At 42.4% G+C, this 20,362-nt stretch overlaps 2 protein-coding genes across 2 annotated transcripts; both read left to right on the top strand.

Annotated features, from left to right (window-relative positions):
• The first annotated feature begins 5,159 nt into the window (after window positions 1-5,159).
• LOC127641016 (SLAM family member 9-like) lies at window positions 5,160-10,540 on the top strand. The gene is made up of 3 exons (XM_052123746.1): window positions 5,160-5,493; window positions 9,011-9,295; window positions 10,368-10,540. The coding sequence occupies exons 1-3, from the start codon at window positions 5,193-5,195 to the stop codon at window positions 10,538-10,540; spliced, it is 759 nt and encodes a 252-aa protein (XP_051979706.1). The 5' UTR covers window positions 5,160-5,192.
• A 3,151-nt stretch (window positions 10,541-13,691) lies between these two features.
• LOC127641034 (calreticulin-like) lies at window positions 13,692-19,997 on the top strand. Its single transcript, XM_052123779.1, has 9 exons — window positions 13,692-13,889; window positions 14,447-14,548; window positions 14,717-14,920; window positions 16,777-16,871; window positions 16,993-17,202; window positions 17,508-17,621; window positions 17,767-17,910; window positions 18,028-18,120; window positions 19,505-19,997. Exons 1-9 carry the CDS (start codon window positions 13,799-13,801, stop codon window positions 19,703-19,705), a joined length of 1,254 nt encoding a protein of 417 aa, XP_051979739.1. The 5' UTR covers window positions 13,692-13,798; the 3' UTR covers window positions 19,706-19,997.
• The last annotated feature ends 365 nt before the right edge of the window (window positions 19,998-20,362 follow it).

The following is a 20,362-nucleotide window of genomic DNA, read 5'->3' as shown; positions in this document are numbered from 1 at the left end:
AGTATCCATTTCATTTGGACATTTTATCATTGATTTTACGAATATGAACCCTTGTCTTAACCAGGCGTGACATTCTAATGCTGCGTTCACACCGGACGCGAATAGCGCGTCAGGCGCGAGTGATTTCAATGTTAAGTCAATGCAAAGACGCGTTACGCGCGTAAAAAATTCCTGTGCATTCACGCGTTTGACGCGAATTCGCGTCTGCCGCCCGAGTTGAAAAATCTGAACTTTGGCGTCAATTCGCGCCACTTTAACCAATCAGGAGCCTAGCTGCCTGCTGTCACTCAGGAGGTAAAGTGACGTAAACTTTCATTATTATTGTAATGTAAAGACAACCAACATTAGTGTCTGGACAGTGTTGAATAAGGAAAAAAACACAGGACAGGTTAATTACTTTTGGAGGCTGGCTCCATTTATCATCAAAACAAAAATAAATAAATAATTTAACCTGATATACTACCATGGAAAACCTGACATTTTTAAAAAGTCTCAACTTAATAAATGTGCATGTTGTGGACCTGACATCCTCGAACTGGGGCTGACAACCTGGGGAAAAAAAATACAAAATATAATAATAATGGACTATTTTTAGATAGTTTAGCTGTTTATAGGTGTTAGAAATAGGTCTACATCTCAGCTCTGTCCAAGAGGGAAAATGCTGAGTTGAGACATTCCTTTCTGTATGCATTATCAAACATCTGTTTCATATTAACTTGGAGTTGTAAGGAGCCCCCTCCTTTTCTTTCTCTGTCTATACTATATGTTTGTGTACTTTATACGATTGTCTGTGGCATGGTCCATCAGGCTCTCGTAGAGAGCAGCCTTTTCATATAGGTTTTGGGCTCTCAAGGATTCGAAGGAGTCTGTCATATGGAATTGTTATCTGTATGAGGTAATGTTTGTTCTTATTGGATAGTCCTGTAAACTCCCCTCCAATATTGCAATATATATATTTGTACGCTATATGAGCTGAGTTGAGCTATTCTTTATCCGCTCCCCAACGTTGGATGCTTTGTACTGATTCATTCACGACTCAATATAAGACGGAGAGAAAAGGCACTGCTATCGTTTAGAAGATTTTCATTTCTAACAATAGGTTTGTGGGTGGCTCTTAAAAGAGCCGTTGTGGGGAAGTCATGAGGAGGACTTCAAACGCTACTCCGTCGGCTGCCATGGTACTGCTCCCTCCGCCGAGAAGTGTACCATCAAGACATCCCTCACCCGGAGTGCCTCTCTGGAGGAGTTGTTGGCCGCAACCCGACCCAGACCTGGCAGTGGCTCCTCTCCAGCATGTCCCGCGCCCCTCGCTGGTGGACCCAAGTACGGCGACGACGACCCATACGCCGCTGTTCTGCTCTCCAGAGCAAATACAGAGCGGTGACTCTCTCCACGAATGCTCGATCAAACATCAGCCATCTTGTAAAAAGATGGCCGTCATCGGATTTCGCCTCCGACGCACGTCACGCACGTAAATTTCGCTTCAAACATTTGTTTTTTACGCGCGTCAATTTCGCTCTTGACGCGCGAATGGATTCAAAGTGGTCAAGCGTATAACTAGACGCGGTAGGCGCGAATTTGACGCGCTATTCGCGTCCGGTGTGAACGTAGCATAAAGCAACAAGCGTCAATACAAAATACCCGTGCAGTTGTGGAACCTCTGGTGGCAACATTAAGTAATTAGTGGGTTGTTTGCCATTTACCTGTGAAACCACTCCCCTTCCCCCTGCAGAGAAGTGTATCTCCTGCTGAGAGGGTGTAGGTAAAAATGTGCTCTGGTAATTCTTTTTGTAAAATAATACATGTTTATCTCACAAATGATGTTACATTGAAAGTTCAGTGATGTTGTGTAACGATGGGTTATTCGATTGTGATCATACATGTGAACTTGAGACGTAATTTGCTCATCATGTGCGTAGCATGGCTGACAACATCTTTTTCAAATGCGGGAGAATCTCTTATATCTCTTTGTTCTTTTAGTTGCATGTGTATATGTCTAAATGCTCACTGTGTTGCCAGAGGACATATTTTTCTCCTTGTGTTACAGAAATAAACACAAGGTATGAAACGCAGTTCCTTGTGTCCACCTGGTGATTTGAGTGCCATCGGATAAGGAGTGTTACATATATTATGCTTTCTTTGTGTTCTGTGTTCACATCAGCGTCCTCCGACGAAAGTCCACTCGGAAAATACAGTTGCAGATTCCCCCTTCAGGGAGTTCAGAGCCCCCTGCAGGCATGGGCCCCGGAGCTTAAGCCCATTTAGCCTGTGCATTAACGGAACTCAGTCCTTTGCTGTGTCTGAAGTCATTCACTATTCCCAAATTGTGATGCCACGTGCACACTATGTAGGGAGAGATTGCTTTGAATGGAATAATCTACATAAATCCTAAATGCTGTTTGATTAAAGTCACCTCTGGCCTGATGCACAGCAGCCGCTAAAAGATTTGATTTCTTATTGTGCATGATAACTCTGCAGAATTCTCATGAAACGCTTGAGAAGCAGTCAGTTTGTCTTAAGATGGTTATTTATGTCTTCAGCTTTAGTGTGTCAATAGGAAATATAAATGTTAGACTCCCAAATAGAATAGAATAGAAGAACAGGGAGCCCTGCAACAGGTGTCATGGCCCCCACTGAACATTGAGTCAGTCTGAGATTACATAAAGAGACAGAAGCAATTGATACAGCCAATAGAAAAACTGTGTCCAGGTGTATTTAGGAGAATTTGTGCTGTTTTAAAGGCAAAGGTGGTCACACCGAATATTGATTTAGCTTTTTTATGTTTACTGGACTTTGTATGACATTAAGTGATAAATGAAAACTATGGCATTATTTTTGAAGACATCCTCACTATGCAACATTTTTCACATGTGCTTAAAAAGTTGTGCACTGTTCTGTATAACAATACACCAAATGAGCCAAAATATTATGACCACACCATTATGGCCTAATATGCTCTTGGTCGTTCACATGCCACCAAAACAGCGCCGACCCATCCAGACATGGACTCTACTAGACCCTGAAGGTGTCCTGTGGTATCTGGCACCAAAACATTAGCAGCAGATTCTTCAAGTCCTGTAAGTTGGGAGGTGGAGCTGCAGAGGATCGGACTTATTGGTTCAGCAAATCCCACATATGCTCAATCGGATTGAGATCTGGGGAATTTGGAAGCCAGGGCAACACCTTGAACTCTTCATCATGTTCCTCCAACCATTCCTGAACAATGTGTGCAGTGTAACAGGGCGCATTATCCTGCTGAAAGAGGCCATTGCCATGAAGGGGTGTACCTGGTCTGCAACTATGTTTAGGTAGGTGGTACATGTCAAATTAACATCCACACGAATGGCCGGACCCAGGGTTTCCCAACAAAACATTGCCCAGAGCATCGCACTCCCTCCGCCGGCTTGTCGTCTTCCCACAGTGCAACCTGGTGCCATAATTTCTCCAGATATACGGCACACATGTACACGGCCGTCCACGTGATGTAAAAGAAAAAGGGACTCATCGGTCCAGGCAATCTTCTTCCACTGTTCCAAGGTCCAGTTCCAACACTCGTGTGCCCATTGTAGGCAATTTCGAAGGTGGACAGGGGTCATCATGGGCACTCTGAGCGGTCTGCGGCTACGCAGCTCCATACGCAGCAGGGTGTGATGCACTGTGTGTTGTGACACATTCCTCCCGTAACCATCATTAACATTTTCAGTAGCTTGTGCCACAGTAGACCTTCTGTCAGTTTGGACCAGACGGGATAGCCTTCGTTGCCCTCACGCATCGATGAGCCTTGGGTGCCCAAAATCCTGTCACCAGTTTGTGGTTTGTCCCTCCTCGGACCACTGTCAGTAGGTACTCACCCCAGCTGACCGGGAGCACCCCACAAGCCTCGCCGATACAGAGATGCTCTGATCCAGTCGTCTGGCCCTCGTCAAAGTCGCTCAGGTCTTTTCTCCTGCATTGAACACATTGATTATGAGAACTGATTGTTCGCTTGCATCTAATCCACCCAGAACTTGACATGTGACCTTGTTAGGAGATGCTCAACGTTATTCGCTTCAGCTGTGAGTCTTCTGAATAAGATTCTCTAAACAGTTCGTACTTCATATGTTGTCTGAAAAAGACAGTCAAACAGCTTGACAGGAAGTTGTGGCCCACAAAAATTAGTCACACTTAGTCAGATTGTGTGACAAAAGCTGACTATGGCTACAAATATAGCCACAGTGTACATTCATTTTAATGAGTCTGCAAACTGGGGGAGGTTACCCCATGTGACTCTACCCTCCCTAGCAACCGGGCCAATATGGTTGCTTAGGAGTCTGAAAAGTTTCTATACTATTCTGGGTTTTAAAGAGGATGGTCTTGACTCTGGTCCATAGTTATATTCTTTTTATATTCTAGATTGTACAGATTTAAACTATGCATTTAAATTCCAGGAAAATCCAAAGTGTTTGCAAACTTGTCATCTAACTGCAGCTCTTTCTCTGTTTCCTATGTACACTCACTTTAACATGATGCATGTGTGAATTTAGTGGATGAAATAAACGGATGTCTGAAAGATAACCACAAATAAGAGAAGTTACTTTACACTGACCGTAGACTGTCGCATCACTTCGGTTCAGCTCTCCCCACATCGGCGTATCTTGCTTTATCTGTTTTATTATATAAAACATTAAACAGAGTTCTCAAGAGTTTGTGCTTTCAGATTTGTTGACTGAAACGGTTTAAGAAAATGTTCCAGGTGGTAGTGTTCTGTTTGTGCTTTTGTCATCTGATTGGTAAGTTACTATATAAACTTATTTTCAAATGAAAATAATTATATTGTATTATGGGTGTACTTTGAATTCTTTAAACTTTGAAGCACATCTAAATGTGCTTTAAAAAACTATTTGAAGCTTAAAAAATAACAGCACACCAAATACTGTACATAATCGGTAAATGAAAGTTTAGAAAGTATCAGAATTTTAGCATGGAACTCAAACAAAGCACAAAGATACAGTTATTAGTCAGCACAACATCTTGCTTAATTTGTGTTCGTGTTGCTGCTTATGACGTTCACTTCAAATTGAAATACAAACTGTTTTTCATTGATTCTGCTTATTAAACATGAAGTTATTTAGAAGTCGTAATCAGTAACAAAACTTGTTCCCGTATTTTCTGCAGGTGTGTTTGGTGTTGATGGATTGAAGTCGGTGTCAGTGATGGAGGGAGATTCTGTCACCCTACACACTGATCTTACTGAAATACTGAGAAATGATGTGATAGATTGGTTGTTTGGAAGTCGAGGGACTGTTATAGCTTCAAAGAATAGAATTTTGGGAAAACATTTCTCTTTTAAATATATTGTTGGTGACGGGAGATTCAGAGGCAGACTACAAGTGAATAATGAGACTGGATCTCTCACCATTACAAACATCACAACTGAACACTCTGGACTTTACAAACTAGCGATCATCAGTGAATTGGATCTGACCTCACACAGATTCAATGTAACTGTCTACGGTGAGTAGAGAATTATGTGCTGCCAGTTTCGTACTCTCATTATGTTTTCACAAATCATTATTCAACGAATATCTAGAAAAAGCTATATTTTATTTTCATTGATACATTTTAGAACATTGGCCTTATCAGTGAAATTCTATTAATCAGAATCTATAATAAATCCTTCAAAGAGAAATTAATATAGGACTGTTAGTATTAGCACTGATCTCCGAATTTACTACTGTTGGAGTATGTACCAGGGTTGGTAACAGGGGAGTAATTACAAATACTCACGTAACTGTAATTAATTTTCCCACCGTCTGTGTTTGCTACTTCCCTGTACTGATTTTATTTTTTATCAATAATCATGATTGGCTAGAGAGAGTCTCGTGACTCCCGTCCAATCAAATGACACGTATAATACTTGAGTGGCAGCTGCAGATCTGGTGCCAACTGTTATGGATGTGGAGGATGCCTCAAGCACAGTTTACAGCTGAACATATCCAGCCGCATCTGAAAGGGCTTTTCGCAGTGAAAGGTCAATTGTTTGACTATGTCAAGGTAAATTTCATATTTCTGTTATTAGATTCTGTGTGTCTATAATGTTGCCTGTATTTTAACTATCTATCACTGAGGTTATTGGGTTGATGGGAGAGATTAATGCAATGTAAGCAATAGGGCTGGTCAATAAAATTATCTACATGTTTATCTGAATAAAGAGAGATGTCCTCGATCAAACTTTTGATTAGTTTTCTATATTTAGCCTATGTTCTACATCTAGAACAGGGGTGTTCATTACATCAATCTTGATAAAGCACCACTGGTTGATTGATCTAGATGAAATATAAAAGATTGACTTTGTATTTCCTGACGGCTGTCACTGCGTGCTGCTTGATTGACAGACGCTAATGTATGAGCACTAATGCAGTTACACGACTAAACTTTCAAAAACACTTTATAATTCCGCCAATGCCCATCTTGATGAGGATTTAATGTAGATGCAGTCGTTTATGTCTAAAGTGAATTTAAACAGTGGGACAAAAATTTGCATCAAAATGTCAGACTTGAAGTGTACTTGTAACTGAATTGAGCGTGTCTAGTAGGCTTGACTATTAATCAAACAACATTAACAAGGAAACGAGAAAATCACTCTCTACCTTTGGCCGAATAACTTGAGTAGCTTTGAAAGTATTAATGTAACAGAATAAAACAGTTCACATCTCGAAACTGTCCAAGCTGCAGCTTTGTCCCACAAGCCAGTGCATTCCCTTACATTGTTAAAATTAACTCTCAAATATCAAATGATGCACAAAAGCCCAGGCAAGATGGCGAAAACTCAACAAACAGCAACTGGGGAAACTCCAGGAGAGGGAGGACCTTCACTTGGGCCACACCTGAGCCACCGGTCCTTGGTCATGTGGATGATCCAACATCTCCATCGTTCTGGAGCACACCATTTATCATCAAAGTCAACCTCAACAACAAAGCTGTTGATACAGCACTTGATACAGGTGCTTCCCTCTCTGCGGTTCGAACTAATATGATTTCAGAAGTCCTGGAACACTCAGAAAATGTTCAACCTTGGACATCACCCCCTATTCAACTTTCCAACAGTGCAGCTTGCAATCCAACTGGCATTATCTGGCTGAATATTGGATTTCAAGGAAAACACAGCCACCAGATTGTCATCATTATTGAACCATCTTCAGGACCATTGGCTGCCCCCATTAAAAAGCCTTGTGGTGAACCCAGTTTTTATGTGGACTACTGGGATCTAAATCAACTCACACTGAGAGATTCGTACCCTCTACCTCGAGTTGACAAATCCTTGGACTTCTTAGGTCATGGAAAATTACTTACCACTCAGGATCTAGCTTGAGGGTACTGGTAAGTGTCTGTTGAGGAGAGGTCAAGACCAAATTGTGGCCTCTTTCATTTCAGAGTTCTTCCTTTTGGGCTTAGCAATGCCCCCGCTACATTTCAAAGTGTCATGAACACTGTCCTTGCTGGCCTGATCTATAAATGCTGCACAGTGTACTTAGATGACATTGTCATCGCCTCGCCAACCTTTGAACATCACCTGGAAGACCTTCAGGAAGTCCTGTCAAGACTGGAGTCAGCGGGTCTATCTCTTAAGCTGAGCAAGTGTCAGATCTGTTTAAGTGAGCTAATATTCCTTGGCTATCATGTCACACCAGATGGTATATCACCAGACCCAGCAAAAATTCAAGCAGTGACAGAGTTCAAAACACAAAAAGATGTGAAACAAGTCAGAGCATTGCTTGGCCACACAGGCTATCACCGATGGTTCATACCAAATTATGCTCGCAAATCAGAACCACGTTTTGCTCTCACCAGGAAAAATATTCCATTCAGCTGGGATGAGAGTTGTCAAGCTTCCGTGGATTTCTTAAAAGAATGCCTCACGTCTGCAACAATCTTGGGCTTCCCAGACTTCAACTGCCCATTCTTTTTTTCATACAGATGCCTGCGACTTAGGTCTTGGGGCAGCCTTAATGCAAAAAGATGACATGGAATGAGATGTTGTTGTAGTTTTTGCAAGCAGAGCTTTACACAAGGCTGAGAAGCCTTCCTCAACATCTGAGAAAGAATGCTTGGGGAGTGATTTGGGCTCTAGCCCTTAATGTGACAGTCTATACAGACCACAGCAGCCTGAGCCGGCTGATGAACCGATGAACTGCCCAAAACCCTTGGTACAGAGCACCCGCTGACAATGCCATATCACCCACAAACAAATGCCACAGAGAGTGAACGTGTCCCTCGTATTACTTCTGATTGGATGGTCAATAGGTCGACTAACCCCTACCATATGCAAAAGATTGACTATAATGAAGACAAATGACACCGTAATGTTGGTGTTATTTGTTGATATTTAATAACAAATGTTCAAGAGTTGTTCAATTTGTAAAAATTCCATAGTTGCATTACACAATCATGTGCTTTGTTTTGTTAAACTATTGTACACTGGACTGACATGTATGCCTATACTCTAGAAGCTTTTCAACTGTAGGATGTATGAATGGTTAAGTGTAGTCCTGTTCCTTGGTTGTGTACAGTTGAGGCCTTTATTTAGGAGGTAGGGATAACAGGTAGAATTTGGTACTAGGATCTTTGGTTCTTAAGAGCAACGCACTCCCTACTGTTTCGTTTACCGTTGAGTGCTCAGCATATCTGCAGGGCACAGGAGTTTTTCATATTTCTGTTGCTCTTTTGAAGTTATTTTTGTTTATTCAGTAATGCTGTTGACAGTGGAGAGTTTGCTAACTGCAGTTTCATGTGAGACTGACGATGACTGCCAATAAATGCCATCTGTGGAACGCCAGCCACGTTGTGAATCTCTGTCTAACTCTGCTGCAACTAATTTAGCGAGCCATCCTCATTAAAAAGCGCAATACAGAAGTATGGATATTCATATGCAGGGTGTGAGACAGACACTCATCTAATAAACTCACTAAACGGATTCAGACACTGACAAAACTTGTTTAGTTTCTTGTTTCGTTTCTTTTATGTTTTCCAGCTCGTCTGCCGATTCCCGTCATCATCAGAGACTCTTCTCAATGTTCTTCAAGCTCTAAATGTGTGTTGGTGTGTTCAGTGGTGAATGTGACACACGTGACTCTCTCCTGGTACAAAGGAAACAGTTTATTGTCCTCCATCAGTGTGTCTGATCTCAACAGCAGTCTCTCTCTACCTCTGGAGGTGGAATATCAGGAGAACAACATCTACAGTTGTGTAGTGTCCAATTCATTCACCAACCTGACCAAACATCTCAACATTACTGAAGACTGTCAGACGTGTTCAGGTACAGTGGTGTGTGGCAGCGGGGGTGTGGTCAAGTGCCCGTCCCGAGAGAGGGAAGCGGTAAGGTCACTTACACCTGAGCTAAATTATGTCTAACACCTGTCTCTAATTCCAGTGAGCATGGGGAAAGGCCAACGCAGAGCGGCAGTGAGAGAGAGAGAGATGAAAAAAAAACCTACTCGCCGGTTCTCCGATACACCGTCGCATGGTCCTCAATCACTTCTCCACCCTCTCAGGCGGACGACAGCCACTTCTCCCCAGGCGGACCGGAGTCAGACTCACAACCCCCGGCAGTCAGAACGCCCCTCCGTGTTCTCGGTGACTCGTGGGGACACTCCTCCATCCCTGGCAGCGGCCCTACCACTCCAGGCAGTCAGGGAACACTTCCCTCCTCCCCTCGCGGACGGCGGTCTTCCTCCGACCCCTCCGCGATCCTGGGGGATGGCAGGGCTCTCCTCCGCCCCTGGCAGTGGCTCCATCGCTCCAGGCGGTCTGGGAGTCCAGTCCCCACTCGCCTCGCGGACGGCGGCCGTTCACCGGGGTCGGTCTACTCCCTCCACCAGTGGATGGCAGCGGCGCACCCCTGGGTGGACTGCAGTGTCGAGGACTCCGCGACGGGCATCCCTCCTCCTTCCCGGGCTTCGGCACCAGTGTAAAGGAGTCAATGGAAAGGAGGAGGCGAGAACCTGCTTGACGATATAAATAATATTTTAATAATAAGCTTAAACAGACAAAACACACACATGACGTACATGTCCGTAAACTATCTCTCTCTGAAGTGTTGGTGGCGTGGGTCTTTTATCCGCTCTCCCCATGCTCACTGGAATTAGAAACAGGTGTTAGACATAATTTAGCTCAGGTGTAAGTGCCCTTACCACTTCCCTCTCTCCGGACGGGCACTTGACCACACCCCCGCTGCCACACGGTGATATTAGTGTTTATTTATCTGCAGTTGTTATATAGATATCTCAATGTAGGATGCAGTTTTGATCATAAAATATAACCATTTAGAACTGTTGTATGAAAACGTTTGTTGAAAATCACAATTCTGTTTCATGTTGTTTTGTCCTTAGACTGTGTCGGCTATTGTGATTCTTCTGAAGCTGTGGTCCGATTGGTCGTCTCTGCTCTGGTGGGCATGGCGTCTGTTGCTGCTGTTGTTGTTCTGGTTTATGACATCATCAGATCCAGAAGAAGTGAACAGGAGAGATCACAGACGTCACGTATTCTCACATCTGGACACTAGATGGCGATGCTATTAAACCGCTGGACCCACAATAACAATATTAAGACTCACTTATTTATATCACATATGTTTTTAAAGGGATAACTCACCCACAAAAGAAGATTTTGTCATAATTTACCCTCATGTTGTTCCGAAACATATTTTTTTTTCTTCTTCTGTGGAACACAAGAGGAATTGTGAAAACTTTACTTGTCACTCTTTACCATTCAGTTACATTATATGAGAACTGGAGCTTTTAAACTTGAAAAAGAACGCCAAACCACCATTAAAATATTGTAAAAATAGTCCATACGACTTGTTTGTTATATTCCAAGTCTTCTGAATTAGATTCTCTAAACAGTGGGTTTAGTGGGTTTTCTGAAAAAGACAGTCAAACAGCTCAACAAGAAGTTCAGATAGTGGGAAATAAAGAGCAAGTTTCTCCCATTCTTCTTTGCTGGACCTCTCAAGCTCCATCAGGTTGGATGGGGAGCGTCGGTGCACAGCCATTTCCAGATCTCTCCAGAGATGTTCAATTGAGTTCAAGTCTGGGCTCTGGCTGGGCCACTCAAGGACATTCACAGAGTTGTCCCATAGCCACTCCTTTGTTAAATTGGCTGTGCTTAGGGTCGCTGTCCTGTTGGAAGATGAACCTTCGCCCCAGTCTGAGGTCCAGAGCGCTCTGGAGCAGGTTTTCATCAAGGATGTCTCTGTACATTGCTGCATTCATCTTTCCCTCGATCCTGACTAGTCTCCCAGTTCCTGCCGCTGAAAAACCCCCACGGCATGATGCTGCCACCACCATGCTTCACTGTAGGGATGGGATTGGCCAGGTGATGAGCGGTGCCTGTTTCCTCCAGACATGACGCTTGCCATTCAGGCCAAAGAGTTCAATCTTTGTTTCATCAGACCAGAGAATTTTGTTTCTCATGGTCTGAGAGTCCTTCAGGTGCCTTTTGGCAAACTCCAGACAGGCCGTCATGTGCCTTTTACTGAGGAGTGGCTTCTGTCTGGCCACTCTACCGTACAGGCCTGATTGGTGGAGCGCTGCTGAGATGGTTGTTCTTCTGGAAGGTTCTCCTGTCTCCACAGAGAAACGCTGGAGCTCTGTCAGAGTGACCATCGGGTTCTTGGTCACCTCCCTGACTAAGGCCCTTCTCCCCCGATCGCTCAGTTTGGCCGGGCGGCCAGCTCTAGAAAGAGGACTGTGCTCATTGGGACCTTCAATGCTGCAGACATTTTTCTGTACCCTTCCCCAGATCTGTGCCTCGATACAATCCTGTCTAGGAGGTCTAAAGACAATTCCTTGGACTCCATGGCTTGGTTTGTGCTCTGACATGCACTGTTAACTGTGGGACCTTATCTAGACAGGTGTGTGCCTTTCCAAATCATGTCCAATCAACTGAATTTATCACAGGTGGGCTCCAATCAAGCTGTAGAAACATCTCAAGGATGATCAGTGGAAACAGGATGCACCTGAGCTCAATTTTGAGTGTCATGGCAAAGGGTGTGAATACTTATGTACATGTGATTTTTTATTTTTTTTTCCCCCGTTTTTTTACTTTTAATAAATTTGCAATGATTTCAAACGCTTATTTCAAGTTGTCATTATGGGGTATTGTTTGTAGAATTTGGAATAAGGCTTTAACATAACAAAATGTGGAAAAAGTGAATCGCTGTGAATACTTTCCGGATGCACTGTATATATGTGTGTGTGCGTGTGTGTGTGAGTGTGTGTATGTATGTATGCGTGTGTGTGCATGTGTGTATGTATGCATCTGGTCTCTATATGGTGGATTATAGACTCAATATTAAACGATATTAAAGATATATGTTTACTGTACAATTTTGAAGGTAATTTACACGGACTGTTAAAAGTGTTGCATCACTTCAGAGGTGATGAGAAGGGTCTAGCTGCAGACTGTGGCGATTGGAGCTCCACTCTCAAACAGGAAATACGTCACCTCCACTTCGTAAAAGTTTAGTATACTGCTTTGATATTGTGTGTGAAGATTAGGTGAGGTCACGTATATATGCGCTCGGTTAAATAAATATATATATATATATATATATATATATATATATATATATATATATGCGCTCGGTCGCAGTCATAGACTTTTTTTTTTTTTTTATTGAATACAAAATTATACATACAACAAAGGCAAATGTTTTCTTTTTACAGTGCGTAAGAATATCAAATGAAAGGCTCAACACAGTTTAACAAAACAAAAATACAAATTTGAAATCATATCTTACATTAATTTAGGGTTAAAAATAAGAATAACTAAAATAAAAATAAATAATTGAAATTAAAATAAATAAATAATAATAAAAAAATAAAAAATAAAATAAATAAATAATAATAATAATTTAAAGGGCAATATCACACCAAACCATATGAAATCAAAAGATCAAGCAGCTTCATCGCACTCCCACCTCTCATTCCCTCAAGGGCTCTAGAAAAACACTTTAATTCCTTTTTGAACACAACAAGTAGTGGGAGGGATTTAAAAAATCTACATTTATAAATGAAATATTTTGCCATTATTACAATGTTATTAATCAAATAAAAATTAACATAGCAGTCCTTTGGGAATTCCAAATAAAATATGTTGAAAAGTAAAAGCAAAACCATCAACAACCACCTCCTTTTCAAGGTCGCAGTCATAGACAGTATAAGGCCGCAGTAGAGGTGACGTATATATGCGCTCCGGCGCAGTGGAGGTGACGTATTTCCGCTTTTGAATGGAGCTCCACTCGCCCCGTAGTCTGCAGCCAGCCCACTGATCTATATATATATATATATATATATATATATAATCAGTTATTATCAGTTATATATATAGATCAGTGAGCCAGCCCCTATTGGAGATGATTGACAGGTGATGTCTGTTTCTAAAAGGTGATTGGCTGTTTTAACTGTAAGGCGGGGCTTCCTTTCAACATCCGTTGAGCGTTCCAATTTCTCCCATTAATTTTAATAGAAGTGGCCCATCTCTGCTAAATAATCTCTAGAGGGATCTCCTCCAGACTCGACCCGTAAACTTGTTTTTACTTCTACACATTTCTGCTGATTTCCTCATCACATGGTCTAACGAAGCCCCGCCCTCAGCGCTGACTCCTCACTCGTGGTCTCCTCTGATTGGCTGAGCGCCCGTCCAATGAGGCACAGCCATCTGTGCAGGAACACAAGCCATATTTCACCGACCGTCACGAGCCGCATTCGTTATTAAAAGAGGATCCTTCATATAATAAAGATCCTTTAAAGGTGCAAAGATGCGGATTGCTGTAGCGGTGTTTGTTATTTTTGCAGTAGCTTTAGCGGTGGACGCAGCCGTATATTTTAAAGAGCAATTTCTGGATGGAGGTAAATCGCATTGCTTTGATCATTAATAGTGTCACATTGTAACAGTTTAAACTCCGTTCAAAGTGTTTGTAATGCTGATGTCATAATGTATTTTAATTTTTAACACTGTAACCCTCCTTTTTAGGTAGTTTGGCATTAAGTTTCATGCTTTTTTGTAATCGAGCATGTTTTTACCAATGTGAGCATTTATTTTACTGTATTTAAATGGGTTTTAATTTATTTAAAATACATTATACGTCTGTGTCATGCCAAGAATGCATATGCACAACATTTGTGTGAAGTATTAACATGTTTTCTTAAGTAGTTGGTGATGTTTCACTTGCATTATGACACATGATATGTCAAGGAAGTCCCAGAGTTTTTATGAATCAAAGTGTTTTACTTTCATTTCTCTCTTTAGGCTTTAATAAGTATTGTTGTCAAGCAACAGCAACTATTAATACAGGAGAGTCCCATGTGTGTGTTTTATTTAGGAAAGAATGAATAATTTCCCCCAACCCATTTGTGCTGGTTTCTATTTAAATGATCAAACACTTCATTTGATTTTGTCTCTACAGATGCTTGGAAAAGTCGATGGATTGAGTCCAAACACAAATCTGACTACGGCCAGTGGAAACTGACCTCAGGGAAATTCTTCGGTGATGCTGAGCTTGATAAAGGTGAGAGGTCACGCCCTCTTTTAACATATACTCTCCTTGAAGCTTGGTTGTTTATGCAAATCACTTCACAGGAAAGAGAATGCTAATTAATTCAAGACACATTAGGCTTTATGAAGTTGGCAATGTGAAATTACGTCTTTAAAATATGTCTTTCCCCCCCCCCTTTAGGGTTGCAAACAAGTCAGGATGCCCGTTTTTACGCCGTGTCCAGCCGCTTCGATTCGTTCAGCAATGAGGGTAAAACTCTAGTGGTCCAGTTCACGGTGAAACACGAACAGAAAATCGATTGTGGGGGTGGGTATGTGAAGATCTTTCCTGCTGACTTGGATCAGGCCGAATTGCATGGCGACTCCCAATACTACATCATGTTCGGTAAGTCTTGTTGACACAACGGCACTAATATTACATTTTGACGAAGGATTACGAAGGCAAAAACGTTTTTTTCTTTGGAATAATGTGCACTGACGAGTCGCCCAGGAACATGTATTATACCGGCAGCCATATCACCCTGCAGCTCTTGCCAGGTTGCCCACTAAAGCTAAGAAGGGTTGAGCCTGGCCAGTACCCGGATGGGAGACCTCCTCGGGAAAACCAAGGTTGCTGCTGGAAGTGGTATGAGGGAGGCCAGCAGGGGGTGCTCACCCTACGGTCTGTGTGGGTCCTAATGCCCCAATATAGTGACGGACACCCAGGACACTTCTCGTAAAGAGTAGGGGTGTAACCCTGGTGTCCTGGCCAAATTCCCCCCATTGGCCCCTAGCTATCAAGGCCTCTTATTAATCTCCATCCCTGAATTGGCTCCATCACTCTACTCTCTCCTCCCCACCAATAGCTGGTGGGCGTTCTGGCGCACTATGGCTGCCGTCGCATCATCCATATGCTATGTAAAATGCTTTGAGTGCCTAGCGCTATATAAATGTAAGGAATTATTATTATTAGTGGTGCTTGCCAAAGGCATCACTATTGTTCTCTTCTTTTTATTATTCCACACAAAGTTTGGCGCGCTACTCCTACAGCTTTTGTCACAGACCCCTGGGTGAGAAGTCAAATCGTGCGGCTCATTGAGGAGAGGCGTGCTGTATCTTTTCTAAGTGATTGGGTGTATGATGTTCACACAGCGGACGAAAAAGCGCCAAAAAGTCCCTTTGACTTAACATTGCGGAATGTTCCGAAATTTAAATCCCAACCAACATTTTCACACACACAGACACCAAAGGGCCCGACAGCCCTGCGTCTCTCCCTCGCTCTCTCCCTCAGAGGATTTATATTATCAAGCAGCCAATAAGTAATGACCTAAAATCTTCATAGCCACACCCTAAAACATGCTAAAAAAGTGCTAGCATCATGTTAACACATGCTTGCATCACCTAGCGAAGTGCTAAAGCATGTTAAAAACGTGCTAGCATCATGCTAACACATACTAGTATCGCCTAGCAGAGTTTTAAAACATGTTAAAAACGTGTTCGCATCATGTTAACGCATGCTGTCATCGCCTAGCGAAGTGTTAAAAACATGTTAAATACGTGCTAACACATGCTAGCATCACCTAGCGAAGTGTTAAAACATGTTAAAAACGTGATCGCATCATGCTAACACATGTTAGCATCGCCTAGCGAAGCGTTAAAATATGCTAAAAACATGTTTGCATCAAGTTAACACATGTCAGCATCGCCTAGTGAAGTGCTAAAAATGTGCTAGCATCATGCTAACAAATGCTAGCATCCCCTGCCGAAGTGTTAAAACATTCTAAAAACGTGCTAGCATCATGCTAACACAAACATAACACCTACATGCCACCATCATGAAAAACACAGGCTAGCAACATTCTATGACCATTATTTTCATGCTTAGCAACAAGTTAGAAAATTATATTTGACGAGTTTTGCCACGGCTCACATTTTCTTCAGGAAATGTACCTATCTAGTTATTATTATTATTATTATTATTATTATTATTCAGAAAGTAAATCGGGTCCTTTTATTGTTGACGGTGGTGGTGGCGTAGTGGCTAAAGCACAGGGCTGTTAATCAGAAGGTTGCTGGTTCTAACCCCACGGCCACCATTGTGTCCTTGAGCAAGGCACTTAACTCCAGGTTGCTCCGGGGGGATTGTCCCTGTAATAAGTGCACTGTAAGTCGCTTTGGATAAAAGCGTCTGCCAAATGCATAAATGTAAATATAATGTAAATGTTGACTAATGTCATTTTCGCCTCCCCGACTCTATCGTAGGACCCGACATCTGTGGCTACAGCACCAAGAAAGTTCACGTCATCTTCAACTACAAAGGCCAGAACCACCTAATCAAGAAAGACATCAAATGCAAAGTGGGTTTTCCGTTAATCGTAAACCACTCTACTGATCCCATTGCAAATACAAGCTACCTTGTAAAATGTCAAGATTACATTAGAGCTGTTTGAATTCACTTGCTCTACTTCCACCCATCAGGATGACGAGCTAACACACCTGTACACACTGATCCTGCGGCCTGATCAGACGTACGAAGTCAAAATCGACAATGAGAAAGTGGAATCGGGTTCCCTGGAGGAAGACTGGGACTTCCTGCCTGCTAAAACGATCAAGGATCCTCAAGCCAAGAAGCCAGACGACTGGGACGATCGCGCACAAATCGACGACCCTGAAGACACAAAACCAGAGGCAAGTGTTACAACAATTTGAATGTGATTTGATTAAGTGTATTGACCATGCACGACTTAAACGTCTCTATACACTTGCTGTCTAAAAGCCCAAATTTGCTTTGAAAAGGCTAGAGTTCCTGACTGTATGCTAGACGTAACGGCATGCATGTATATGAGCGCAATTGCTGCTTCAAAGTGACGTGATTGTAATTTAAATGTGAAAATTGCAGTTATTTGTAGCTGATTTGCAAGTTTTAGTGTGCGGACATCTTTGAGGAGTTGCAACACAACAGTGTGGTAAAATTGTATAACCTTGCCCTCCAGGAATGGGATAAACCCGAAAATATTCCCGACCCTGATGCTAAGAAACCAGATGATTGGGATGTAGACATGGATGGTGAATGGGAACCTGCAATGATACCAAACCCAGAGTACAAGGTACAAAACCAACAAAAAAAAAAACATCTAGGGGCGTTGGTGGCCTCAACGTTTAGGCGAACTTCTGCTTGTTATCGTGGATAAGTGTCCACTTTTCTTGAAATGGCTAATGGTCTGAATAATTACAATTCCCATGTGTTTGCAGGGCGAGTGGAAACCAAAACAAATTGACAATCCAAACTACAAAGGCACCTGGGTTCATCCCGAGATTGACAACCCTGAATACACACCCGACGACACCATTTATAAATTTGACCGCATTGGCATTCTGGGACTCGATCTGTGGCAGGCATGTGACCTCTTTAGATTAAACCGTTTTGACGATCTTGATCATATATTCGGTTAAATGTGTTTTGAATGGTAGTTTAGGTTTGTGGATTCTACTAATATGGCTTTCTTCTTACAGGTGAAATCTGGCACGATCTTCGATAACTTCCTGATCACTGATGATGTTCAGGAGGCTGAGGATTTTGGTACTGAAACTTGGGGAGCAACAAAGGTAAATAACAGACAATGGTGCTTTGTTGTATAATTAAATGTTCGACTCTAATCAATATTTCATTTTTATTGTGTGTGCTGAGTGACTCCAGTCAGGTCTCCTTAGCAACCAAATTGGCCCGGTTGCTAGGGAGGGTAGAGTCACATGGGGTGACCACCTCGTGGTCGCTATAATGAGGTTCTCGCTCTCGGTGGGGTGTGTGGTGAGTTGAGTGTGGATGCCTTGGAGAATAGCGTGAAGCCTCCACATGCGCTATGTCTCCACGGTAACGCGCTCAGCAAGCCACGTGATGAGGTGCGCGGATTGACGGTCTCACGTGGCGTAGTGACTCTCCTCATTCCGTGTGGCGTAGTGACTCTCCTCATTCCGTGTGGCGTAGTGACTCTCCTCATTCCGTGTGGCGTAGTGACTCTCCTCATTCCTGGTGGCATAGTGACTCTCCTCATTCCTGGTGACGTAGTGACTCTCCTCATTCCGTGTGGCGTAGTGACTCTCCTCATTCCGTGTGGCAGATTGACGGTCTCAGACGTGGAGGCAACTGAGATTCGTCCTTCGCCACCCGGATTGAGGCGAGTCACTACGCCACCACGAGGACTTATGGTGCATTCACATACAACTCGAAGAATTTTTCGCGCCTCATTGCTCGAGCAGATTTGACCTCTGGATTATAAATGTGTGTTTAAAGTCACGTTCATGCGAGTAATGTGAACCCGCGAGTATTCCCGCTTCTCTTCCGGAAAAGGACAGGAGGAGGGGCTTCTACGACTTGGTTCATGGTAAAGTACAACCAATGGTCGTCGGCCAACTTCATCGCTCACATTCCTCTGACTTCTTTCGTCCGGTCTCTGTACATGTATGACGTTGTGTCGTACAATTCCGGGTGCCGCTACAACCATTTTTCATCCATATTTCCAGATTTCTTCTGCTACTACGTCAGTGCGTCAGTGACATCCGGACAATCTCAAAGCTGATAGGCTTTCGCGACAACACGTCATGCAAATTTCTCGCTCGAAAATTTCATCTTACTCGAATGAAGGGATTTTGCGTGTTCGAGTCGCGCCATTCGCTTCATTCGCGCCGCCCGGCACCAGTATTAGAGCGCATTGGGAATTCCACATTTTTCCCAAAGGAATTGTGTCTGAAAGGATTATTCCGGGTTTAAAACGAGTTCAACAGCATTTGTGGCATAATGTTGATTACCAAAAAATTATTTAGACTTGTACGTTGTTTTCTAAACAATAAAAAAACTAAAATGGTGGTTACAGTTTCATGCTTACAATGGAAGTGAATGAAACTGTTTATTTTGAGATTTTAATAACGGCTGATTGTACATTAATCCCTAATGTATTGATGTTTAGTGCCTACATTGTTTCTAACTTTTTAGGGTCCAGAAAAGAAAATGAAGGACCAACAGGAAGAAGAAGAAAGGAAAAAGAGGGAGGAAGAAGATAAGAGCAAGAAAGATGATAATGCTGAAGAGGAGGACGATGAGGAAGAGGAAGATGGGTCAGAGGAGGAAGAGCACACAGAAGATCACTCTGAAGAGGAAGAGGATGAAGATAAACCCACTAAAGACGAGTTGTGAAAATTTTATCCAAAATCTCTTGTTTGAAAATCTGTTTCTTTTTGTTTTTTTAAAATGTGGTGTGAATTTTGGCCCCGCCCCCTTTCAAGTCACATGTCACGTCATATGTGCCCCTTTGAGATTATAATTTTTTTTGTCTTTGGTTTTGCTGCTACAAGCTCCCGAACACATTCTGAATACGACCTGATAAACTTCAGACTAATAAATGTTTGGGTTATCTGTTCCATCTCGAGTTGCTCTAGGGGAAAAATCTAATGTATCATTTGTTGGATTTGCACTTTTTTTTTTTTTTTTTTTTAATAAATGATATATTTTTAAACCGTTGTTTGGCTCATTTTCCATTTCTGTAAATTTGATAGACTTTTTTTGGCTTTCTCTGAAAGCGTTACATGACATCTTTATTGTGTTTGGAATAAACCCAATTTTAAAGGGCTTGCCATTTAAAAAAAAAAAAATTAAATTGCTCATGATGCAGAGAATAAGTTTAATAATCAATGGTTATCAATCCACATTCTTTCAATTTAATAGTTTAAAAACCGTCTTGAAAAGCAGAATTCTTGGTGATCAACTACACTACCCATAATCCTCCAAGAGATATCCACCAATCAGAGAACCGCAGTCAGCGACGCTCACCAAACGTGCACAGCAGTGACCGCC

This window comes from Xyrauchen texanus, chromosome 50 (genome assembly GCF_025860055.1).
Source record: "Xyrauchen texanus isolate HMW12.3.18 chromosome 50, RBS_HiC_50CHRs, whole genome shotgun sequence".
NCBI lineage: Eukaryota > Metazoa > Chordata > Actinopteri > Cypriniformes > Catostomidae > Xyrauchen > Xyrauchen texanus.
The sequence above is the reverse complement of the archived record's forward strand: the minus strand, read 5'-3'. Positions and strand labels throughout refer to the sequence as shown.

Excerpts from the sequence above, each read along its gene's own strand:
- LOC127641016 (XM_052123746.1), top strand. The coding sequence starts at position 5,193 with ATGGAGGGAGATTCTGTCACCCTACACACTGATCTTACTGAAATACTG. Across the intron at positions 5,494-9,010 it reads ATTCAATGTAACTGTCTACG|CTCGTCTGCCGATTCCCGTC; the intron begins GTGAGTAGAGAA and ends TATGTTTTCCAG. Across the intron at positions 9,296-10,367 it reads AGACTGTCAGACGTGTTCAG|ACTGTGTCGGCTATTGTGAT; the intron begins GTACAGTGGTGT and ends TTTTGTCCTTAG.
- LOC127641034 (XM_052123779.1), top strand. The coding sequence starts at position 13,799 with ATGCGGATTGCTGTAGCGGTGTTTGTTATTTTTGCAGTAGCTTTAGCG. Across the intron at positions 14,549-14,716 it reads TGATGCTGAGCTTGATAAAG|GGTTGCAAACAAGTCAGGAT; the intron begins GTGAGAGGTCAC and ends CCCCCCCTTTAG. Across the intron at positions 18,121-19,504 it reads AAACTTGGGGAGCAACAAAG|GGTCCAGAAAAGAAAATGAA; the intron begins GTAAATAACAGA and ends CTAACTTTTTAG.